Source organism: Rattus norvegicus, chromosome 8, assembly GCF_021556685.1.
Source record: "Rattus norvegicus strain SHRSP/BbbUtx chromosome 8, alternate assembly SHRSP_T2T, whole genome shotgun sequence".
NCBI classification, from domain to species: Eukaryota; Metazoa; Chordata; class Mammalia; order Rodentia; family Muridae; genus Rattus; species Rattus norvegicus.
In genome coordinates, this window is record NC_141541.1 from 33,756,588 (window position 1) to 33,783,495 (window position 26,908).

General features: G+C 42.3%; 1 protein-coding gene across 9 annotated transcripts in view; it reads right to left on the reverse strand.

The window, feature by feature from the left end:
* The window catches only part of Ntm (neurotrimin), a 992,271-nt gene that overhangs the window by 103,168 nt on the left and 862,195 nt on the right, over positions 1-26,908 (reverse strand). For all 9 annotated transcript variants that reach the window (NM_001431460.1, NM_001431458.1, NM_001431456.1 and 6 more), the window contains 1 exon segment: positions 11,918-12,043. In NM_001431460.1, the coding sequence (NP_001418389.1) occupies positions 11,918-12,043 (126 nt within the window).

A 26,908-nucleotide genomic window follows, 5' to 3' on the forward strand; every position in this document is an offset into this window, starting at 1 on the left:
AAAAGAAAGCCCTTCACCTCTCTCATGCTGGTCAGTGGCCAAATATTTATAACCAAGGTCACTCTAGGAAACGGTCAAAAAAGGAAGTGCACTGACACAGGAATCGAGAGAGGAACACGAGTGTCCTGCAGTTCAGCTGAGCAGGATAGTTCTGAGTCTGTTGTGGGAAAACCATCAAGGCAAAGACATTCTTTCTAGCCCTGGGTCCAAAAGAGAGGAAAGGAGTTTGTGTTTTAGAGATGCAGCATGGGGGGTGAGGAGAAAACAAATAGTCACTGTTGTGGGGAGTTAGGGGGAAAAGATGATCCTTCTATACCTGTTTCCATCACCTGCTAGATGAGGACAGTTATGGTAGGCTCCTGTCTGGAGCATACTGCTGTCTCCTTTTGGATGCCTTTCTCCTAGCTGCACTCCATTGTCTGTCTTTAGGGGGAGAGGATGCCCCTAGTCCTGCTGCTGCTTGTGATAGGGCAGGTTGGTACCAATGGGTGGCCTCCCCTTCTCAGAGGAGAAGGGAAAGGAGGATGGGGGAGGAGAGTATGAGGATTGGACTGGGAGGAGAAGAGGAAGTGAATAAGTAAAGAAATTATGGAAAAGCATTTTTTAAATGATCCTTCTAGGCTCCAGGGGAATGCCTGTTCAGGGCTTGGGACTGAAGGACGATGGGCAGGTTCTGCTTGCAATAGAAGCTGTGGAGTCCACACACACCCCCTAAGGAAGAGGAGGAAGCCCTGACAACAGAAACTGTATTGATATTCTTCTTAGTCCCTTCTGCCTGCCCTGGTTCTGGTAAGAAAAGCATTTTCTACAACTAAGAAGAGGAACTCTGCCCCAAAATCCCCAAGACACATCATGAAGCTGAATGAAGTCAGATAATGAAAAACACACCCTGGAATCTGGCAATTCCTTTTCATATCTGAAGCTGTTAAAGTGTAAAACAACCTAATAATAACAATCAAAGCAGACGGCATGCCATTGTGCGAGCGAATGATAGTGTTTAACATAAGGGAAAAAATAAATCAAGTCAGAGAGCAAGCAGCCCCATGGATCCCTTGAATCGGGGCCATCCAGGTGTGTGAAGAGAAAAGGGGATGGGGTTGGGGGTTGGGATGAGATAGCATAACACACACACACACACACACACACACACACACACACACACACACACACACACACACACTTCCCTGTGTAGCTAGGGAAGAGATGGGAGAGGGGCTACAGCTACATGCTCGAGGCTATGGCCTTTGCTCATAACATTTCAAGGAATTTGATGTCCCAGGAGAGGAATGAAAATGGCCCAGGGTTGATGAGCATGACCATCAGGCTCCAACTGTATTCAGTGTGGAAAAAGTGGATTTGTAAGAATATAATGAGAAAGTGAGTGGATGAGGACCATAGGCCCATAGGATGGTAGAAACCAGAGAGCAGGTGTGCCTGAAAGACCAAGAGGAAACAGCGAGCTGAAAATCAATTTGCACTGATAGAGATTTGGTAGTCAGAAAGCTTGCAAAATTTGAGTTGATTTGAATTTTGCATCAATGGTGTAATTACTTTTAAATTGTAAATCCCTGGCTTTGGTTCTATAATAAAAGAATTCCTATGCATTGGAGTATCTATGAGAATTGGGTAGTAACTGTTTGTGCCAACTGAATCACCAGCTTACCACACAGCAGTGGCTCTCAAACCTGAGCTTGTTTCACAATGCCCAGGGGGGATATAAGCTCCTTGAGCACACCATTAGTGCTTTGATCTAGAATATGGACTGGGTGCAGCCGGTGTTAGCAGTTATCCAGGATCTTTTCTAAGAACCAATATCTTAGTCCAATGTCTGCATTCTGGACACACACTGCCTTAAATCGAGTCTAGCCAACGTGGGGCTGCCTGATCTTTTTTCCACTTGTTTGACCTTCATAAAGCTCATCTGAATGAGAAAAGATAATTCTTTTTAGCAGAGTAGGCTAATAATAAAACCTGTCTCACTGTCGTCATGAGGAACAGACACTTTGTGTAATTGTTAGAAGCAAGCCTACCACATTTTTAAGCATCCGTAAACTGTTAGTGATTGTTATTATCAAATGATGGAAAGTCTGTCTGCTATGTAGACTCTAGAAAAAGTGTAGTCATTAGAAGTCAAGAAAAGATTCAGGATCCACAACTGATCCTTCACGATCTATGGGATACTTGAAGCCATAGACCGATTTGACCCCTGTGCTGTATAAGTTCTTCTTTATACACCCATATCTATGACAAAGTTTAATTTATAAAATAGAATAAAAGATTGGAGTGATGACAAGGTAGAGCCATTTTAACAGGATGCTGCAACAAAACGTATAAAAGAACTATCTCTTTATCACAACATCATCCTGTACTGTGCTCAACCTGGCCCAGCAATGGTGGAAGATGATGCGTGACAGGATAAAGTGAGGTGGGTGACAGAGAAATTTTCTTGTCAGGGTAGGCTGTAATTGGCCGTCTTACTTGGACACAAGATAGTGACACCACCACAGTTGATCTTGCAACTCTGAAGGTCACTCAGTGTCTAACAGGCAGCTGGCATACACATGGCCATGCCTGGCAAACAAAAGATTCATGTCTCAGGCAGAGCAGATCTGGATGGAAAGAAGCTTCATCATACTAAGAATGTCATACAACTTTAAACTCAAGCATGGCTATTTCTGGAAGCTTCCATTAATAATTCCAAACCATAGTTGACTTCAGATAACCTAAACTCAGAGTGGACTTCTGAACAAAATCTGCACTGTACACATTATGACCTAATGAAAAAGGCATTGTGGTTACTGGTTTTTGTCAGATCCTAACCATGAGCTCCGAAGCCTCTTGAGTCTGTTTAGAAATGGTTTTCCTGCTTCTATTTAAAGTAGACTTCCAATCTTACCGAGCCATGCTGATCGTCATCAGTGAGAAAGATGATTTGGTCTCCTTGTTTTTGTTTCTCTTTTTGTTCCATCAAAACAGCTCTTCTTGGTAACAATCACCAAGCACTAGCATAAATAGCTGGAGACTCAGGAGAGCATGGGGGAGTTCGCTGTTAGCGGTGTCTGAATTGAGCAGACATCTGATTCTACACCATTTTTCAAGGGTTTTTAAATAATTGGGTAAAACCACAAACAGCTCCTGTGGTGTGCACTTCTGCCCTTGGTTTCTAGACTGAGGCGTGATTGCATATGTTCTCTATTCGGGCACATTGAACTCATTAATTTCTCCACTGCTCTGTTTTTATGATTTTTCTCTTCTTTGAAGTAGAAAGATGCACCAGTAAGATTGCTTTAAATCAGACCATAAATATTGGACTTATAAAATCCCTTATTTACAGTGGCAAGCTTTACTCAAATCCATGACTGCCTAGCTGTAAATTTATGTGGAATTAAAGAGTAATCTATAAATGTTCCCCCTCCCCCATTTTCCCTTCCCCACCTTGTTTCACAAGGCTGTGTTTAAACCATTTGACTAATGAATTTCTGGATGACTTTTTCCTACAGTGTGGGGTTGTGCCACAGTTTGATGATCACCATAGTATATGACTCTCTATGCATCAGAACAAATACTGTATATTCCATAGTGTTTTGCACAGGACACCTCTTTTACTATGATACATCTTTTTCTTCTCTAATCACCATTGACCACTGCAATATCTGTTCCAGTAGGATTGTCTTGGTCCTTCTGGCAGCAACTTAGGGTTCTGTGGAAATTTTCACTAAGGATCTGTGTTAATTAGAAAGTGCTGAAGAATGACAAAGATGATGATTAAGTACCTTTAAATACTTCTCATATTGGCAATTGAACAATTCCACTTTTTAGGGAAGGGATGTGGATACCCTCCCATTCTGTTCTTGTCTCATGAGTCAAAGTACTGAAGAAGGGGCCAGGCAAAGGCATGGCAGCTAAACATGGGCACTTATGTTAATATAAGTTGTGACGGTAATAAGTGCTTTACCTTGGTGCACCTGTCCCAACTCTCTTGGCGGTAGATTTCCCAGAGGAAAGTCTAAGGCTTTATGCTTTAGATCAGGAGAGGATAGCAGACCTTTACTTAGACATTGTTCTAGTTGATTTGTAAATTCTGACATGGTTATCATTCAAAAACTATGGAAACATGGCTGAGAGATACAGCTCAGTGATAGAACTTTAGCGTGCATGAGGTCCTAGGTTTAAAACCTGATAATAAGGAAAAATGCCCAGTAATCATGGAGTAGAGGGTATAGGTGGTAATTTTAACAAGAATGGCCCCCATAGAATCTTGCGTTTGAATGCTTGGCCCATAGGGAGTGGGACAATTAGGAGATGTGGCCTTGTAGGAAGAAATGTGTCACTATGAGGACACTTAGAAGTCTCATATGCTCAAGCTATGCCCAGTGTAGCTCACAGTTGCTTCTGCTGCTTGTGGCTCAATATGTAGAACTCTCAACTCCTTCTCCAGCACCATGTTTGCCTATACGCTGCCATGAGGACACTGGACTAAACTTCTGAAACTGAAAGCTAGTGCCAGTGAAATATTTCCCTTTATAAGAGTTGCCATGGCCATAGTGTCTCTCCACAGCAAAAGACACCCCAACCAAGACAGTATATTTCAATATTTGGGCCTATGAGATAAGTCAGTATGTAAGTAGAACTTGACACCAAACTTGACAATCTGATTTGAGACACAGGATCCACTTGGTCAAAGAAGAGAACTGATTTTTCCAAGTTATTTATAGAACTTTGAGCTCTGTATGTATGCAATTACAGACACACACACACACACACACACACACACACACACACACACACACAAATGTAATACTAAAAGAATTTAGATGATGCTGAGAAATGAACTCTGGTGTCTTACTCTTTACTCTAAGATTTGAGTTTAACTATGTCCAAAGTGTTTGTTTTTATTTTTGCTTTGGTTTGAGGTCAAGTTTCACTTCAGAATTAGCCCTGGCTAGCTTGGAACTCATTATATCAATCAAGAGTGCCTCAATATTGTGGTAGACTTCCTGATTCTGCCTCCCATGATCCTGGGATTGCAGGCATGTACAACCATACCAAATGGAAAGTCTCAATGTATACAAAGAAACATGAAGACTGATAAGACCATCTCTCCAGTACTGTCTACTCTCTCCTGCCACTATCTCTTGAGAATGTCAGGTCTTTATGGATGTGTAGAGAAAAGCCATCATCCCTGATTGGAAAAGTGTGAAACTGCTCTTGGATCCCAAAGAAATGGGTGACATTGCTGTGGATAAAGAGAGTCATTGGAGGCTTGGTACCTTGGTCTGGAGGCAAGAATCGAACTCTTGAGTAAAGGCGCGATGTAAGGCGAGAAAAAGGCATGGGTCACAGTGAGGACGTCCTGTATGTGCTGGCTTGTCTGAGCTGTTGGTTTGACAACGTTGCACATGCTTATGGGGAGGAGCCAGGTCCTGAAAACTCTAGGTACCATTCCAAGTAGCAGGAATTAATGCAAAAGAGAAGTGGAACTTTAGACACGATGACTACTGCTGAATATGACTCAGTCAGTAAGGAAGCGACAACTTCTCTCCAGCTGAATCTGTTTTCAAAGTTCAGCTCTCTCAGACAGCCCACCCCTACTTTCTTTTCCTTTAAGATTTATTTTATTTATGAGAGCTCTATCTGGATATGTATTTGCATGCCAGAAGAGGGCATTAGATCCCACTAAAGATGGTTGTGAGGCACCATGTGGTTGCTGGGAATTGAACTCAGGACCTCTGGAAGAGCAGTCAGTACTCTTAACCACTGAGCCATCTCTCCAGCCTCTCATCCCTATTTAAATAGAAATGAATCATTTTGTATGACCAAAGGACCAGAGAAGGGAATATACTCCATACATTTCTGAATAGCTTAGTGCAAAAGAACTCACAAAGAACAGTGTACTCCACATCTGCCCTCGGGAAGCAGATACATGGACTAGATGCCCAGGGCATCCCCATATTCACTTTTGGGACAAAGTCACAGACAAAGCCTGGTTCTTCTAATGACTTATTTAGATTCTGATATTCTAGTCGAAGACAGGCAGATAGCAAGCAACTCTCAGCAGATTCCCCAGGCAGGGAACTGCCCTGAGAAGAAGCAAGAAGAGTAAATACCAGTTCTCTCTCCTTCTCTCCCAAGTCCTTCTTTCTCAGACACTTGGTTTACCTTATAGCTTTATGGTATAGCCATGACCAAATACGCCTTTTTGTCACTGTAGAAAAGATGTACACCCTTCACTAGTTAATAACAAGGTGATCCAACACAACAGAACTTCTAAAAGTAGCCCAAAAGCATGGAATATGATACAGTTATCCCGTCTGTCTTTCTGTCTGTCTGTCTCTCTCTCTGTGTCTTTCTCTGTGTCTCTCTCTGTCTCTGTCTCTGTGTCTCTGTCTCTCTCTGTCTCTCTCTCTCATTCTGGGTGGGGTTCCATGTCCGGGTAAGGTGACACCTTTACCTCCCTCAGCTCCTCTCTGCCAGGAACTTTTTCGTTTGCTGTCCTAATGATCCCCATGCCACACAGGGCCTGATGCTGGTGCTGACAGGCTGCTCATTAGTGCCAGGGTGCTGCAGTCAGCCGATGGCATGCCAGAGCTCCACTCCTGACACTTTTTCACAGAGCTGTCACAGAGTCATAGAGCCTGCCAGCTCTGGTTGAACTCAAGCTGTGATACCTCCAGTGCCAATTAATGCGTCAGTGTCCTGCTTGGCTGGGGAGGAAGCTTTGTCAGTGCTGACAAATGGGAAACCTGGCAAGCCAGCAGTCCACAGGGTAGCCGCTGTGTGGTTCAGGACACTCACAAGGAAAGATCTCATGCAAAGGGTCACTTTGCTCTCTGCAGCTTGTTGACTAGCCAATTTTTCAGAAATAAGGACTAACAATTTTCCACTAGGCTTCCTCAAGCATGGTGAGGAAGACTTGACTACAAGGAAAAAGCTGTTGACATGAGTGTAGACGTTATATAGATGTGGATGCAGATATCCACCCTATTTTGCATTAGGGGCATTGGTTTGAAAGTTAATAGACACACTTCTCCTGTCATTCAACCCTAATACCTTTATGTAACCCTGAGACGAATATGTAATTTCCTACCTACTTTCTATTTACCCACCAAGCATAAGGAGATAGGGAGAGAGGTGGGATGGATGGATGCACTTAAAATGATTATCTTTTTTTTTCCAATTAACTGCCTGTCTTTTTCCCCCCAGACCAGAGGACTGGAGCATTTTCACATAGATTCTACTGTCCTCTAGTTTACTTTAGAAAACAGTACTTAGGAGCCACACATGAGGTGGTTGTCACGGTAGAAGTCTCAGGTTGTCCCTGAAAAGCAAGATGAAGATCATATTCCAGAAGCACACATCTCAGCAGTTGATGGCGCCAAGGACTAGAGTACAATAGAAGTCCTGATATCAAAGCCCATTGTGAGCCTTCTTAACCTCTGTAAAAATGAATCAGAAGGGCTCCTCCTTTCAGCTTCCTACTACATCAGGTTCCCTGAGAGGGGCTTCAGGGAGGGCTGGGAGAGCCTACAAAGGCCCACTGCAAAGTGTCCTGGAGCCTGGCCAATGGTTCCATTGGGCAAAACATGCCAGATCCCCCTGTAAACATCACAGTGGAGAAGAAACCTCAGGAGTAAGACAGGAGCGTTGCACTGGGAGAAGAGGTATGCCCCCATGGAGCGATAACGAAGAACAGTGCTGTACACCACGCCAACAGTATATCCCAAGTGGTGTTTAGGCCCTAGGCAGTGTGCATAAGGTAAAGAAAGAAAGAAAGCAGACTGTGCTCTCAAAGAATTTTTGAAAGAGGGATGTTATAATTGAACCAGAGCTGGAATATATTGGTTCTGTGCATATATATATCCTCAATTCATCTTGCTTTGCTTTGGTATGGGGTCAATGCATCTTGATTTGCCTTTGGTGCTCTTTGGGTGTCCTGGAAGAGGATGTAATGGCCCAAGAATTTTAATGAAAACAATGGTGCTGAACATTACTGCCCATGGAGGACTCTATCAGCTGTTCAATGGCTCTTGGTTCCAAAGGCGTAAAAAGTCCGCAGATTCCTGACTGGACTCAAACCTTTACCTGAGCTTAAAATAGGTTGCCAGGAATGGGACAAGGTAGGAATCCCAGCCATCTCTCTAAAGTTCTGGCACTCCATGAATCTGGGGTTAGGGCTCTAGGAACACTTTTCCGTGAAGTACAGGGGCCTACTTTGGATGTTTTCAGAATATATTAGACGAGAACATATTTCTGCATACTCAGAGAAAGCTATGAGGGTAAGACAATATTAAAGCACATTCTTTCACATCAGATAAAGAGAAAAATTGAAGCACAGAGTCCTAGCTTCTCTGATTGTCCATGTACGCATACTGACCCTTAGTAGGATTTTAGCTTGGGCATTCATGAAGCTAGTCGCAGCTCTTTTTATAAGGACGCACAATGGGAACTTCCTTTCCTGAAAGACCAGGGCCCATGTTAGTATAGATTATAAGTGCCCATTCAGAACGAATATGCAGGAAAGGGACAGTTATCTGGAAGACCATTCACTTTCCTCTTGAATTATAAGAGTAGGAAGCCATGAGGAGGAAATAGGAAAGGCATTCCACCATAAATATCACAGGAGAAACGACTTTGCACAAAGGGAGGCCTGATCTCTCTCCATCTTTCTTCTGCACGGCTGGTACTTCCTCTACCTGATGAATGGCTTGGACAGGCCTCTGAACCCTTTTAGTCACCAGATATTCACTCCAATATCAATACGCAGGAGCCTTTCGGAAAGAAGGGTTCACATTTCTATATCGCCTTTCCACACAGAAGGCCGCCATGACTGGAAGAAGTACTCATTCTGAAGAGGTTATGGGACTGCTGTGAACTCACCTGATGGCCTCTAATAGACAAAACCAGGCTGTTTCAAAATGGCACAAAACCAGGCGATAAGTCCAGAGGGAGAAAATGCAATGAAGTCATCAGATTGCCCCAAGTGTCAGCCTGGATCAGCTATTCTTTGGGGGACGTTTCATGTCTATGTAGGAATGATTTGACTAAGACATGATCTGTCTTCAGGAGTGAGGCAAAGATGACAACTGCTCACTGCCTCTGGAGATTCAGCAAAGGTGCACATCATTCTCCCAGGAGCCCCAAGCCTGCCCTAGTTTATTTAAAATAAGAACTTTCTTGGAAACATTTAGTGGCTACAGATGAAGGCCTGACTGCTAAGGGTCTCTAGCTTCAGTTCAGATTTGGCAGTAGCTCAATGACATCTCTGATCTCCTAAGAATCATCACCAGGGACACTGTTCCCCAGTGAGTCTCAAGCTGATTAGCTCCAGCTTGGCATATCTCATCAGTCTGAAAGTGGGACAGCTAATCTAGGCCCTAGATCTGGACAAAGCTGTTCATCTAAATTACTCTAATCTGCAGGTAGATTCCGATCAGCCTGCTCCTCTCCCCTTGATCCATCTTCTGTTTCCATAGCAGCTAAAACCTCAGGAAAGTGGCAGCATCTGGCCCAGGCTCAGATGAAAATCTCCTAGGGATGTGAATTAACTTGATGGCCACAAAAGGAGGAACAAAGGACCCCAGAACACAGCAGAACCAGCATCCAATGAAAGGGAAGGAGTAATGGAGGGTTTGAGAGAAGAGAGGGAAGCATAACATGAAATTAAAACAGATATTTAAGAGATGGTGAGAAAAATGAAAGAACCAAGAAGTGTACAAGAGACTGGCATAATAGGATTGGGCAGAAGCAGATATCTGGAGGGGAAAGGCCAGAAAACATCAAGGCAAAGACAAAGACCTCCCTGGCCAGAGATGGGACTGAGAAAGGGCATCAAACAAGAGACAGGGTCCCTTGGCATGGGTAAAGGAAGTCTACTCCACATGATAAATGTTCTTCAGTTTCAAAAGGCGGACTGGCCCAGCATCTGATAACACTGGGGACGCAGTGACATTAAGCTATGATGAATGGGGTGTGTGAACTTGAAAAGCCTGTGCATTTAGGTAGTGCTGCCCTTCTAAGTGCCCCAGGTCCATTCTCTATCACTAATGATCTCATGCACGGCTGAGGTCTCCTCCCAGACTTGAGCCAGTTTTCACAGAAAGTCATTCCGAAAGAAGAGACTGGCCAAAATGCAAGAAGCGCTCTCTCTCTCTCTTTCTCTCTCTCTCTCTCTCTCTCTCTCTCTCTCTCTCTCTCTCTCTCTCTGTGTGTGTGTGTGTGTGTGTGTGTGTGTGTCTTTCCCTCCCTCCTTCCTGCCTTCCTCTCTTCTTCCCTCCCCTTTCTTCACAGGGGTATCATCAGCATCAGCTCCCCAGAGCTCAGGACAAGTACAACCACCATGTCACACCTATGAGACCATCAGTCATGGTATACTGTTACTGCCAGAGAGGAAATTCCATATTTGAGGCTGTTATAGGGCTGTTATAGTCCAACAGTGAATTTTTCCATGTGGCTTTGGAGGTACTACGTAAGAATGGCAGCTTTAGGTTCCAGTGACGAGCATGCTGGAAACAGGCAATCCTTAGTTGTTGGAAACTTCTTGGGATACACTTGTGAAATCAGATAGCCTACCTGATCCAGTAGGCTATAATCCTTTTGGGGACAGTCTAAATCCAACAATGAACTACTGTGTTGATGTAAAGGATCAGCTCCATTATTTCGATCAAAGACAAAATAGAAGAGCCATTGTATTAAAGAAGTCCTATCCAGCCATTAGAACCTTTCTGAGCACCACAGCAGATCTCACTTTCTCCCTCTATCCAATCTTGTTCCCCCCCCCCATAGAAGATGATTCCAAGAGGTGCCCTGATTCATTTCTTTCACTTCACTTTCCTCAGAGTCTGCTGTGGAATCATATAACTTGTAACTCAAATAGCCACCAGTAGGGTGCTTTGGAAATCCTTATCCTTGCCTTGCCTAGCAATATAGAGGCCTTCATCAAGCCACACATGCATAAGCATGAGTGCATATGTAATTACATACACACATTACATGTCATCCAGTGGTCATCAGCAGAACTGAGGTTGACAATGCCATTGTACCATTATTATCATTCCTTAACTAAACTCTTATCATACTATCAATGTGTACCACTCAGTTTTCTCAACCTTAACCAGTACATTTTACAGTCCTCTCTCTCATGCGAATATGAGTTCACAAGAACAAGAATTTGTTAGTGTGGGGTTATGGCTAATTCCCCCAGTTCTTAGAACAGTCTGAATGACTGCATTTTCTATAAATATTTGGGAACGAATGAAGTAATACTATGTTCTCTGATGACAAATAAAAGCTACCTTAATGATAAATAATATCTTGTCACATCCTAAAGGGTTAAAAGAACAAATCACTCAGTATAGTCTTCATAACATCTGAACATTTTGGCAACATAAATTATGTAATTTAGCTACACATTATGGTATATTTGTTGTCTAGGAACTATCAGAGAAAAATGAAAGCAAATCACAAAAAGAGCTAATGACTAGATTTTTTGGCAATGCTGAAAAGGCACAGACCAGGGAAATTTCTTGTTAGGAATATGGCATTTAGAGCTCTCATCCGTCATTATGTGTTTGTATCTCCTATCTCTTCAAATACCAGCTGTACAGTGTCACCAAAACATCCCTTCCATCATTACACTCAATGTGAGACATTCACACAGAAAATCCTCACCACGATTTCACCCATACTCAAATGGCACTAATGTCTACAAGATTTCAAACAGACATGCAGGTACAACTTCTGAGATTGTAACAGTATGGCCACTGTGCATAGAACAGCAACTATATCTATAGAATTATGAGTCAAATTGACTTATCAGGCTCCCAGGGGCTTAGAGCTTCTTGAACTCAGCAGCCAGTACCACAAGCTCCCATCTATGGCAACAAGATTCCTGTTTTCACTTAGGAGCTGCTGCTCTTACCTTTGGGAGAAATATGTCTCCAGGTTACTGTAGGCTCCGGTCTACCTGTGGCTATGCAAGTGAGGCTGATGTTGTTCCCTTCATTAATGGAGATATCTGAAGAAATCTCTACAATTTTGGGAGATACTGTGGAGAGAAAACAGGAAGAAAGAACATGAAGACACTGACAAATCTCTTTGCTGTCTTAAAATAGAAGCTGACAGAATAGTCAAAGGTGGACATGTATGGCCTATACTTGCAATTTAAAACAATTTGAAAATTTACCTTAAGTGTAAAGACTATCTTACCTTGAATTTCGCTTCCATTTCAAACTCAAAGGCAAAGTAGGGAGGGGAATCAACTCTACCGCAATGCTGCAGTACCTTCCTCTAAGTGTACCTTCTGTCTCCACTTGCATCCCCAAAACACACACACACCTCCAGTATCCATGAGTCATTCTCTTCACTGAAGGCAGAGGTGGCTTTATGTAATGCCATTTCAATAAAGCACATCTCTATTCAAATAGCTTGGATTTTCCCTGTTGTCAACCATGCTTTGTAGGCCAGCATATAAAGCCATGCAGAATCAAGCATCAACTAATTTCTCCAGCCATCACCAGCCAGTCCCCATTTCCATTCCCCCATGCTTTGTGTCAAGACAGTATGCTTTTTCTGTTTGTCTTAGAAGATCTGTATTCTTCTTTATCTCCTCTGTAGATAATCCTTTAAAGCCCAGGTCTTTGTCATCTACCTCATCATCTACATATTTCCCTTACAAGCTCAAATTTAGTTCTACTTAGTCACCAAATTCCAGAACATAGTAGACACAAATGATTAGACACTCGTATCAGGGAGATATGATGAGATATGATGTGATATGAAGTGATATATGATGACCCCTCACTTGCAAACAAGACATTCTCCCTCCTAACGTTGGGGTGACCTCTTGCTTCCTTGGCTTCTGTTTTGGAGCCTAGCTTCCCTGTGAAGGCTGCATGCTGCTGAGCTCTTTCCACTGAGTTTCACAGAAGAATTTCCCTGTAGCCTGGCCAAGCAGTAGCTGATGTGGCTTATCTCATGCTAGAACCTATGACAGAACCTCATTATTACTTTACAACTGAACCTATTTCTACACTGTCAGCTTTACCATAGACAATGTGATATTGGATTCTCTACATGGTCACTCATTTGTCTAATCTGTCAAATGGTCTGTTCTTCAAGGAGATAAAGTGACAGTTCCTTTACTGAGCTCTCAACGTCTAATCATGGATTTAACCCACTATATTATATTTCTTTGCTTAGACTCACTTATTCACTCATTCATGTATTTTCAGACAGCCTGAGCCTGAACCATACCTTCCTCACACAGGTATCCATAGAAGTCCAACTAATATTTATAGCACCCATATTCTCACGGGACCCTTTCCTCTGCAAAAGGGATATGACGAAATGAAACGCTCCCATCCTTCCTCCTTGTCCTCTGTTCTCCACCATTTTCTTCCATTCATGTCCTGCACTCTACCATGTAATATGTTCATGGCTTACAAGCATGGGTTGTGTTGTGTCCCCTTTTCTCCTACCCTTGTTGCTGCTGTGTGTGCTCAGATGCTTTTTTCTGAGGGTGCCTACTAGATGCCCCCCTCTGTTTCAATATAAGGTCTTAAAGAAGAGCCTTTTCTTTGTTAAATTTTACATTTTTCATGCATACAGTGACTTTCATAGAGCATTAATATTCATCATGTTTAGACTTAAATTCACATTGAACTTTGAGTAAAGATGGAGACACAGAGAACAAGAAAGAGAGAGAAACAGACATACACAAACGGGGGGGCAGAGAGAGAGAGAGAGAGAGAGAGAGAGAGAGAGAGAGAGACTGGCATCTGTCTCTCTGTGTCCACCTCTGCATATTAAAATAGAAATAAACTAGAAATAAAGCAGATAAAGCAGTGTGGTGGGAGACTCACTGCTCCACAGCCTAGGACACTTACGATCTAGCACTGTAATTTGGGGCTGATGATTAAAAGTCAGAGTGTCTCTCTCAGGATATGTTGGTAACTAAGCATCTGCTTCACTAACTCCTCGACATAGGAATGTCTAAATTCTCCTGGTTCTACAGTTCTGCCGGGCGCTTGCAGAAGTAAGAGACTTTGAGGTATTTTACTCACAGAACTTTAATCCCAGTGCTTCTTTCTGTTGAACTCTTGACCCAGCTCTGGTCCCCAGACCTTGTCCACTTTTGGCACCCACAGATCCTTGCTTGCTTCTTAGAGACCAGGCTGCCTACAGTGTCTGTGCTGGCCTTGCAGACGTTGCTTCTACAGTGCAGGTAAGTAATTTATTGATCTGTAAAGCACTCTGAGATTCTCTGCAAGGGATTATGTCACACCAACGCCATGCAATAAAATAAAAAATGATGGACTTTGTGAACACAGGGTGATTTAGGGGTTGTAGTTGGAAGTGTACGTAAAGTACATTTTAAGTGGAAATCAGGCTGGGTAATGAATTATTCTTGCTTTGGAAGGGCTGACTGGGAGTTCATTTTCCTGGCTTCCTACATGATAGCTAATCTGCTAATCATACACTAGAGAACAATGGACAGGCCCCAAGTGGCATGGAAGGTGGAGTGGGCCAAAGCTGTCAGCACAGTAAGTATATTAAATGAGACAATCACACCTCATGCTTGGAAGAATCATCTAGAATCGTCACCTCCCCCACCCCTGTCATTTACAACTGGAAAGTATCCAGCACATGAAGGAAACATGGGAGAAGTGCTTGCCACCTGTCCTAGCCAGCCTAGCAGTAGAGCTTGAAGGAAGCAAACTGCACTGATGGATCCAAAGTAGAAACCATGCTTTCTATGGGACTCAGGTGACAAAAGGGACAACCACAGTGATAAGAGTTCCATCAGCAAGTGCAGATGCTCTGGGATGGAAGGTGTCATTTTCTAGGAGGCAACTTACAGCGCGGGGGTCAGTCAGCGTTAAGATAAAATTAGAGGCTCAAAGCAACCCTTGACATGAGAACTCGAGTTCTATCCTCAGCATCTCCCTGAACAAAATTAAATTGAGCTTGCAAGGAAATACTATGATTTTAGCTAATTCCTGCTCATAAGAAAGACTTCGGTAAGGAAGAGATAGGCTCCCTGTATTTCACACTGTTTCCATGGATACTTTTGGTTCTTTATTTCTCTTAATGTGAGCTGTTAGAAACATCACAGAATTTCTTTATTTGCTTGCATTTTTCACTCATCCATTCATTCATTCTCTGGTCAACATTCATGAGTCGCTTTCCATACGCCAGCATTGTGCCAAGTGCTAAGAGCATAACGTCCTTTTCCCTAAGGATAATGTGAGGTGAAGATATAAAAACAGACAGAGGAACCTAATCCTTTGATGGATTATGACACGGAAGGATTTATCAAATGTTATGGGAACATGAAAGTTAGATGCCTAAACTTGACTGTGGGTGGGTCTTGCATGACTCTTTTTGGACATGTAACAACTATGTTAAGTTTTATGGGGCTCAGTAAAAATTTTTTACCAGGTCTGAAGAGGAAAGGAGGAAAGGCTTGTTAAGCAAAACCATGACATAAAGAAGGCATCATTAGTGAGACTTTTTGTGCCTAGATGTAATCAACCATTGTCGAGATTTCTCTTTGGAGACCGTGTCAAAGGCACAAGGTGCTTGTGAACACATTCTCGATCTGCAATTTGTGTACTAGCTATATTATCACACGTGGAAACATATCGTGTACTTACAATTAGTTTGGGGAAATAACGCATTGGAAACATTCAACTGAGTTGAATGATGAAGCAAAATGGACCAGAAAATCGTGTGTGGTTGCAAAATGAAGGATGTGTGTGATAAGTGCTCTGAGCTGGAAAGAGAGATGAGCACCATGAGTAGGAGTGTCAGAGATAGCTTCATCTCACATCAGCATCCACTTTGGAACCATGCACAGCGACAAAAGTGGGTCTGTATCACAGGGAGCAGAAATAAACTGACATGAATGAGTCGGCAAGAGTCCATGATGTACACGAAAATACAATCTACCAGAAGAAGGCTTGAGGTCCCACTTGGTGCTACAAGCTCACCTTCCCCATATTCAAAAGGGAAACAGGAGTTCTGTGGATTCTGGTCTTTGAGAAGCTCTTCTGGGGATTTAGAAAACAACTTTCTGAAAGGGCCTGAGAGCACTTCCTGGAAACACAAAGCACTCAATAAAGGACTTTTATGCTGCACATGGTGGGCAAACCTGTGCACAGTGTCAACACAGAATAGATGGTTGATAAATTTCATAAGGATCAATGAAAACGAAAGCAAGATCAATGAGGTAACAGGAAACCAGGTTGTGGAACAGCCTGAAGGCCTAGGTCTTGGATGGTTACCTTTAATAGGCTACAGCAAGTATTTGATTTTTTTAAAATATGGAATGACATAATTTAAAGTTTTTTTATTTTAGGAAGAATCTGTTAACTATGTGTCAGAGTAGAAGTGGGAGAAATTGGAATTTGCAAAATCTGTCTACAGGAGTGATGTTCAAAGCCTGGATCAAAATGTTGGTTCTGCAGAGATAGGAGAGGGTGGATGGGAGAGCAGTGCCAGGGAGCAAGCATGGGACCTACTGATGGCCCAGAGAGGGGAGCTCATGAGCGAGTGGCTTTGTGGAGAACATTATTTAGGTGCATTCTGACGTGCACATGCTGGTGGGAAAGATGCTGGGTGCAACTGGAAAACATTCAGGCAGAAACATTCTGTTAGATTTGGACCTCTGTGTGTGACCAGGGTCCAAAAGCACAATGAAAAGTGAACTGGAAGGGGCTGAGAGCAGGAGCCACAAACCAAATCTGCCTTACTGATGGCTGCCATTTTCTGCCTTGTGAGTATTTGATGACTGAAGGCTTTTGAGGTCTGAATCTAAAATATGCCAATTATATAAACAGAAAGACTGAGAAGTATTTAGGCTATATTTAGAAAGAAAGGCAGAAGTCAGGTGAAGCATATTTTGTGGAGAAAATTCCACATTCAATACATTTTATTAAGGTTTCATCTGGCTATTACTGAATTCTAATTCAAATATGTAAATAATTAAATAAGGTAATTATTAAAACAATATTCTGAGGAACTTTCTTATTCCTGGTTTAGCTTACAGGGCCCAGGTGTTGAGTTTTAATAATTATGTCATTAATAAATAGCAATTTGCTGTTTTTAGCACACAGTAGCTATCCTATTAAATCCAAATTAAGATGCTTTATTAAGCACCGTGCAGTCCTATGGGGCTGAAAATGCACACAAATGCCTGGACCAGGTACTTCCCAGAACGCCTGCAGATCTATGTCTCCCAGATGGCTTCCATTGCTGCCAGAGGAATCTTTGTTCACTAGTGAAGGTTTGACTTGCCCAAAGCTACACAGGACAGTTTTCGTGCCTAGGGTTTCTCTGCTGCTGCGTCCTAAAGTCTTCTGAATCGTCAGTGTTAAAAGACCAAATCTAGGGTACAGACAATATTTTTGGCATGATGCAACATGTGCAATGTGGAAGGGGAAGCTGTTGAAGATGTGGTCACTGTACAACAGGCAAATTCTACTGTGAAACTGCTTTGCTTAGCAATGCATAAGGTTGTGTGGAAAGGTATGGGGCTATGTTTTCCCAATCCAGACTGAAATAGGCTGATAACTCAGCCGAGAGCATGAAGAACACTTTCCTACCCTAGAGGTCCTTTTATGAAATGTAGCCCAGCCTTTTCCTAGTCTCACTCCATGTATCCTCTTTGTTGCCTCCTCTAGTCCTAAAATACCCCCAACTCTTCCTAGTCAAAGGTCGCTCCATGATTTTCCCTCTTCCTTTGCATGGCTTGTCTGTCCTAGCCTTTATATCCTGACTTGTCAAAGAAGTCTTCCTTGGACATCTTTTCTAAGACAGAGTCTCCACACCAGTTAATTGTTGCATTATCATTGCCTTTTCATTTACTCTGTGGTGCTGAGGGATCGGGTCCACTGCCTTCGGTGTGACAGGCAATTGGTCTGTCACAGACCCATACCTTCAGGTCAGCCTTTTCTAAAGGAAGTGGAGACTGTACTGGCTGTCTAGTTCACTAAATTGCAGAGTACATGCCATCAAGTCCAGGAAACTTCATGTCCTACAGACAAGTTTTGAATGGATGAGTACTTTTGCCAGGCTGAAAGGAAACGTGAACAAACAGAAGTCCGTGCATATCCTCAAGATCTTTGTGCTGCATACAGCAATGATGACAGTCACCAGTTTTCAAACACCTGCTCTACAAGTGATATATATGTATATGTATATGTGTATGTGTATGTGTATATGTGTATATGTGTATATGTATATGTTTATATGTATGTCACATATCACACACACACACACACACACACTCATACACACTTAATTTTTTCTTGTATTTACTCAGTCATCCCTCATGATGGATTTGAAGTGTTTCCTGTGACACAGGGCTTTTACCATTGACCTTGGTAAACCTCAGGCAAACAGGGACTCCTTAGTCCTCCTTAGTCACCTGATTTATTTCCTGTATTTTACAGATGAGAATGCTGGCATTCAGTAGAGGTGGAGGTCTAGGATATTGTTCAAGGACATACAACTGAAATTTGCAGCGGAGTACATGAGTTTTGGTGAGGAATTTTATACAAAGTCCCTGGAATTACAAGTGCAAACATGGAAAAAATAAATTAAAAAAGAAAATATGACTCCAATGTTTTATGTACATTGTAATATGCATAATGCTCTTCGTAAGACTCTGTTGTGCATTACACACTTTGTAAGGAGTGAGTTCATTGATAATAGTTTTGAGTCCTAAGAGGAATTCCTATTATTACTCACAGATGATGAAAGGAAAAGTTAGGGGCACCTTAGTCATTAGTTCAAAGGCAAACTTGCAGTTGGGCTAACAATAGAAAATACCAGCAAGTTATGTATAATGCCCCCCACTGTCATCTCTTCTCAGAGGCCAGTCAGCCATATAGGTTTCAGGCTCCAACCCAGCATTCCTTGGGCTTTGTTAAAAACATTTACCCCACATCCCCATTTATCTCTCATCCCAATCCTTCCAGGACCTTAAGGAAAGAACTGTGAGCAATGGCTAGTTCTTTCATCAGAGGATCTCCATCATTTGTTATACTTTGGTCCTTTCTTTTGTAGCTTCATGGCAACATCTGTGTGCTCACAGGGATCATATATATATATATATATATATGTATATATATGTATATATGTATATATATATATGTATGTATGAGCTCTCGTATCACTGCTGTTTGTATATATGGTGTTATTCTCTTCCACACAGTAGATGGGAGACTCCACCAGCACATTATTATTTCCCAACTTTCTGCATCTGCATGCGCATTGAAACTCCTGCTTATCCCATGCTGGGACAGCCTGTTGTTTTTTCTCTCATTCATCTTCATTCAGTGTGAGTTGATGCAGAGATGTGGTCCCTAGGGACATGCCAGTCTGAAACAGCCACTGTGGTTGCAGCCTCCTGTATGCACACAAGTCCATTGGACTCTGTCTACATGGTGACGGAAAAGTCATCACTTAGGCTCACTTGTGGGTCTACTAATGTAAATTCTTATTACATCTGTTGCGATTGAAAATACAAGTCAGACGTTCACTTGCTCTCTTCTCCTCCTCTCTTCTTTTTTTTTTTCTTTTCTTTTTTTTCAGAGCTGGGGACCGAACCCAGGGCCTTGCGCTTGCTAGGCAAGCTCTCTACCACTGAGCCAAATCCCCAACCCTCCCCCTCTCTTCTTTTCTCCTTTCCTCCTCTCTTCCTTTAAGGAAAAGCATCTTTATGCTCCAGAGATACTCCACCTCAGAAGACTGAGTAGTAAGTTGAGGACTTCAAATGTACTAGCTATAAAAACTTAAATAAGTCATTCGATTATCTGATCGCATTAACTATATTAGTATTTTTCTTAACCCCCTCAAAATGTATGCTTTATGGACCACAGAAAAATGTGGAAATACCACATTTTAAGCATAAAATATTATTCAAGTGTGACTTGGGAGCCCTCATAAAACGTATATCCCTCTAGAGGCCAATGGCAAGAGAAATGCAAACTTTGTGACTAGAGGAATTTTCCTGATTTAAATGACAAATCGAGGTGGTTGCCAATCCTGTGCTCCTTTCTGCAGATATCAGCCAGTAGTTCAGAGGTCAGCAGCAACTGCAGGCTGAGGAGGACTGGGCCCCAGCCTCAGATAGGTCCAGGTTCAGTCTCCTACCAGTGAGGAAACAGTGGCTGCTGCTGTTTTGAGGGCAGGAAGTCAGGCTGGATGCTCACCATTTCAGATTCGGGTTTGCAAATATGAAAGCTCCTTCATGATACAACCTCAGGCAATGGCGACTCCTTTCATCAGAACACTTTTGCCATTTGTTACATCTCATTCTTCCTCTCTCAGCCCCTCCACATGAAAACCAAGTCAAAACTCATGAAGCCCTGGGAGAAAAATCTTGTGATTTATTCAGGATTAGTCATAAACCAGTGGTTCTAAAGTTCGGAATGTGTGCCTTTCAGGAGCAACTGAAATGTAGAAGGAAGTTTTTATGAGCTCGACTCTCTGACCCGGTTTAATCATTCCTGATGGAGACATAGAAGAATAAAGTAAACACCGTTCATTCATCATGCCATGCTTCTCTGCTTCTGGGGATATTAGTGTAAATTGAATTTCACAGCCCCTACCTGTTACCATAAGCATTCGATTATAGTGGGCACCAAACTAGGAAATTGCTAAGAAGTGTCTTCTCATCAGCTGTTTCAAAGAGAACGTAAGAGAAAGATTGCTAATCATGATAGAGCTGGGTACAGACAGGACTGGCTGGGTTTCCGTTTCAAGAACAATGGTTACTAGTAGGGATTGAGTGGCTTACTTACCTACCCTACTACCCTGAAATGGATGAGATGGATCAGCTCCTTATGGACCAATTAATCAAAGGGTAGAAAGACGGAGTGGGAAACAATAGTCACTGAATACCAGAAACGACTTTAAGAGTCCCTGTAGACTCTTGCTGGGTATTCAATATGGCCGCTTCTTTGGAAACCCTCTTGGTATTACCCTCAGGTGCTACCTTCATTGTGCAGGGAACGCGCTGAAGCTCTCCCATTAAACAGTTAAGCTAAATCCATAATGACATGGGCATTCAGACATATGCAGAATCTCTAATCAGGTATCCCTGAATACCAAAAGCTAAGTATCCACAACCAGACAGCCTCCAAAATTAAAATGTGCCTAACTTAAAGAGAGAATCAATTAACTTGATTCACGACATAATTTTACAAGGGAGGAGAAAAAAAACAGGAAAATGTTTTGTTTATCTTAATATTCCTCATGGAAGAAAGCTATTATTTGTTGATCAGCTAATAAGGACTATATTCTTGCCAAGTATTTTCCATTTAATTCAGAGCACTCAAACCTTAAAGAGCTAATGAGACTCCACTGAAGGAGGAAGGAAGTGGCCAATGTCAGATCCCAGCACTTCCTACAGTGTTTTGGGGATAAAAGTAAATATGTAGGTATAATTGAGAAGCACTTAGTGAGCTGCTAATCACTCTACAAATGAATGCTATTGTGAGAGAGATAGCATGGAGTCCAATCAATTAGTAGAAAACAGCTTAACTATTTGTTGTACAAACCAATCCTGAATTGTTGACTAGGCCATGCTTACCCTGCCCTGCCATGTCTTCTACCCAATCCAGTAAATTCTCAGCATCCAGCTCAGAAATATGGGCAGGCAACTATGTTTCCGATGACCCCTGCTTCTATGTTCTCCTGGAGTTCTTCATAGCCACACTCCTGCTGCAGCCACTGAAACCCTGCTGCAGGGTCCACTTAAAATTTTTGTCTGGTCTCTTGTCATCTGGTGTTTTGCTGGGGACCCTTTCTCCAAAGTGAGAAGCACATGTCACTCTTTTTTTGTTTGTTTGTTTTTCTCCTTTTTTTAATTGAATTTTTGTTTACATTTTAAATGTTATCCTCTTTCCTGGTTCCACGCCCATAAACTCCCTATCCTATCCCCCTCCCCGTTCTTCTATGAGAGTGTTTCCCCACCCAACTATCCAACCACCCACCCATTCCCGTCTCTCCACTTTGACATTCCCCTACATTGGGGGATCCACCCTTGGCAGGACCAAGGGCTTCTCCTCCCTCTGGTATTCAACAAGGCCATCTTCTGGTACATATGCAGCTGGAGCTATAGGTCTGTCCCTGTGTACTCTTTGGATGGTGGTTTAGTCCCTGAGAGCTCTGATTGATTGGTATTGTTTTTATGGGCTCGCAAGCTCCTTCAGCTTCTCTAGTCCTTTCTCTAACTCCTCATATGGGAACCCTATTCTCAGTTCAATGGTTGGCTTCAAGCATTCGCCTCTGTATTTGTCATACTCTGACAGAGCCTTTCAGATGACAGCTATATCAGGCTCCTGTCAGCATGCACTTCTTGGCATCAGCAATATTGTCTGGGTTTGGTGGCTGTATGTATATGGGCTGGATATGCCATTGGTTTGAATAGCTCAGAAACGAAAAAGAGGTCAAAGGGATACAAACTGGAAAGGAAGAAGTCAAAATATCACTATTTGCAGATGATGTGATAGTATACTTAAGTGACCCCGAAAGTTCCACTAGAGAACTCCTAAACCTGATAAACAACTTCAGCAATGTAGCTGGGTATAAAATTACCTCAAACAAATCAGTAGCCTTCCTCTACTCAAAGGATAAACAGGCTGAGAAAGAAATTAGAGAAGGAATACCCTTTATAATAGTCATAAATAATATAAACTACCTCTGTGTGACTCTAAGCAAGTGAAAGATATGTATGACAGGAACTTCAAGTCTCTGGAAAAAAATTGAAGAGGATCTCAGAAGATGGAAAGATCTCCCATGCTCATGGATTGACAGGATTAATATGGAAAAAATGGCCATTTTGCCCAAAGCAGTTTACAGATTCAATGCAATCTCCACCAAAATTCTGAATCAATTCTTCATAGAGTTAGAAAGAGCAATTTGCAAATTTATTTGGAATAACAAAAGAAAAAAAACCAGGATAGCCTCAACAATAAAAGAACTTCTGGGGGTATCACTATCCCTGATATGTAGTATCAAGTTATACTACAGAGCAATAGTGGTAAAAATTGTATGGTATTTGGAAAGACAGGTGGGTAGATCAGTGGAGTAGAATTGAAGACCCAGAAATGAATCCACACACCTCTGCTCACTAGATCTTTGATAAAGTCGCTAAAACATACAGAGGAAAAAAAATAGCATTTTCAGCAAATGGTGCTGGTTCAACTGAAGGTCAGCATATAGAAGAATGCAAATTGATCCATTGTTATTGCCCTATACAAAGCTTATGTGCAAGTGGATCAAGGACCTGCACATCAAACCAGATACACTAAAACTAATAGATGAAAAATTGGGGAAGGGTTTAGAACACATCAGCACTGGGGAAAATTTCCTGAACAGAACACCAATGGCGTATGCTCTAAAATCAAGAATTGATAAACAGGACATCATAAAACTACAAAGCTTCTGTAAGGCAAAGGACACTGTCATTAGGACAAAATGGCAACCAACAGATTGGGAAAAGATGTTTACCAATCCTACAACAGATAGAGGGCTAATATCTAATATATACAAAGAATTGAAGAAGTTAGACTCCAGAGAATCAAATACCCTTATTAAAAATGGGGTACAGAGCTAAACAAAGAATTTTCAACTGAGGAATATCTAATGGCTGAGAAGTACCTAAAGAAATGTTCAACATCCTTAGTCATCAGAGAAATGCAAATTAAAACAACCCTGAGATTCCACCTCACACCAGTCAGAATGGCTGAGATAAAAAACACGGGGGACAATAGATGCTGGCGAGGGTGTGGAGAAAGAGGAGCACTTTTCCATTGTCGGTAGGACCGCAACCTGGTATAATCAGTCTGGAGGTTCTTCAAAAAAATGGACATAGTACTACCTGAGGACCCAGCTATACCACTCCTGGGCATATACCCAGAAGATGCTCCAACATACAACAAAGACACATGCTCCACTATGTTCACAGCAGCCTTTTTTTATAGTAGCCTGAAGCTGGAAAGAACCCAGATGTCCCTGAACAGAGGAATTGATACAGAAAATGTGGCCCATGTCATTCTTAAAACCCAACTGACAATCAGGTAGGCCATACAGTGATCACGGCCACTCTTAACACACCCCAGAGACATGGTTTGTTCTTGTTCTTTACAGGGGGTTTCTATACAAGCACCAAATGACTAACCTAGGATTTGCACAGGACACAATCCTTGTTAGGTTTCGAGGACTCTGTAAACTTAGCCTTGGTGTCTCTAGCTCCAGCTGGAAAAACTTTGCATAAATTTTGTTTCTTAGGACTTGGTTCCTGCCTGTCACTTCATTTACCAAATTCAGGGAAATATTAACTACATCTTTTCTTCAGATGCTTTCTTCTGTTCAGAAACTCACCTCATGTAGAGAACAACAACCATTTCTACTACACTTATGTGTGCTATCACCCTATCCTAAGATCGAGCATGTATTTCTTTTTGTTGATGTAAGTAAAGTGAATATGTCTATGAGGGTGCATGTATTAGCTAGCATACGCTCATGGCATGATCCTCTCTGCTTAATCTTTTCCTGCTCTTTAAACATGTCTAAGGGCCAAGCATATCTGTCTCTTATACTGTCCCTTTCTGGTCAGATGGAGGCCATGTACCCATGTCGCACAGAAGTCTGGGTCTAGGCTGTCAATCAGGTGCCTGCCACCTATGCAGCTATATGCTTACCTGCCTTTCTGGTGTCATTTGCATGTTAATTCCTAATTGCCTAACAGCACTGACAGTTAGGCACTCAACAATGGCTGTAAATCTACTTGCAGTGGGAATTACATTGCCTGTACTAGGAAGATTTCCATGAACCCCTGGCTGGCTGTAGCCCTGATTGCAGGTTTCAAGAACATTCCTATTTCCATTCTAGTACCTGCAAGGTCAAGTTAGGCAGGCAAGAGACTGCCTTGGAAAGACTTTTTGCCTTCCTCCAGCAGCACAGTGGCGATATTGCTTGCATTAGAATGAAAATGTGAGGTGTATGCACACTCCTGTGCCAATGATCTTTGGGACCACCTTAGGCAAGTGAAGACACAGCTTATTACCTGACCTTGACTCTCAAAGCCCCATAGGTGGTTCCGCTGCTGTCCAAGGTTACTTGGCAACTGGTTTAAAAATGATTCTGTGTTCTGAGCCCTTATTGCTACTAAATCCTTCATAAAGGTTATGGTTGGATCATGACAAAGCCTCCCCCCTTAACATGTGAGGTAAAGATGCTGGTCTGTTTGTGTTAGGCTACAAGTTCTCAGTGAGAGCAGTAGCTCTCTGGATCTCCTGTGAAAAGTCGTAGTGCTGGAGCAGAAGAGGGGGGAGCACAGTCTTGGAAAGAAAAAGTTTCAACATGACTTCTTGTTAATACAAAGCTTGTCAAACACATCACCTAGAAATACTGAATGTCTTTATTAGATTCTTTTATCTCCCCCCGAGATTGGAGGGACGCACCAGTTGCTTCTCGGTGGAGATGTCATCATCCAGAAACTAATTAAAGGCTACGCAGGAAGCTCGGGCACTCACACTCTGGAGAACAAAATGCATTAGCAAGCAGAGGAAAAAAAAATTACAAGTGAACTTTATATCGAAAAGGGCAAGTTGGGAATTTGACAATAACTCTTCCTTCTCCCTCACCAGCTCACAGCAAGTGAAAGTGGGCCCATCAGGACGTCAATGAATCTTGATGCAAGGCCATCTGCTCCCCTGCATCAGTCGGGAAGGGATTTCTCCACTCGGGTACCAAGGGCTGAGCACTCCATGACCACTATGGGAACTGCAATCAGGTAGGTTTCAGGCCAGACTCTGCCCCTTCAACCGAGGCAGGGAGGAAACGTGTGTATCTGAACAGCATCCATTTATTTGTGTAGATTGAAGAGACTAGCCACTCAATCCAAAATATGTGGGAGTACAGGAAAGGCAGACTGAAGTAGAGGCTATACTTCATTCTAAGAAAAACTCAAAACCTTTGCCTTTGTTGACTTTAACTATGGAACAGGCCTTCCCCATGTACCCTGTGAACATTGCTTTGTGGTCAAGAAAGATCTCGCCAGGTGTCATGGTGTCCTAGTTTATATTTCCTCTGTTTATGTGTTGTAATCTTTCTTGTCTAATTATTCATGGAGTCCAGAGACTAAAACCATGATTCCATGGCTACCCCTAGAAATGATGTTTGAGCCATTCCCTGATTTGTGCCTTGGTTTTTGAAGCTCCTTCTGTTTTATAGATTCTTCTTTATTATCCCTGCCTTCTGGAACATTGTTCCTCCTTTGATCACATCTTGTCTTCCACTAGTTTTTTTTAACAATTATTGGCTGCATGACTGACTATCGATGATTGGGGGGAAAAAGGGGGGAGGGGCTTGGGGATTTAGCTCAGTGGTAGAGCGCTTGCCTAGCAAGCACAAGGCCCTGGGTTCGGTCCCCGGCTCCGAAAAAAAGAAAAAAAAAGCAAACCTCTAAATGCTTGCCAGATCACTCAAAGAAAAGAGTTGAAAACCTTCATGTTAACACAGCAGGCTACCTCTGCTTGTCCGACTTACCGTTGTGCTCTTATCTGAAATGATTCTGGACCAATGAAGATACATGAGGTAGCATTCAAAAAGGGTCATCTAAGACAGATAGGGACGCTGAGCACCAGCATAGCCAAGAGCTCCGAAGTGTTTTGTCACCAACTACTCCGAGTCTAATCCTAGCTGTGGGCCCACTATTACTTATCTGCTATGTGATGCATACATACCATATACATTAACACATTTCAACACATTTTTGTAGTGATAAAACATATACCACAAATGTATCACCTTCAATGATTTTTAGTCTAAAGTCCAATAGAATTAAATAGGTTTATAAAACCTTATTTTCTGAGACAGCTATTTAACCACTCAG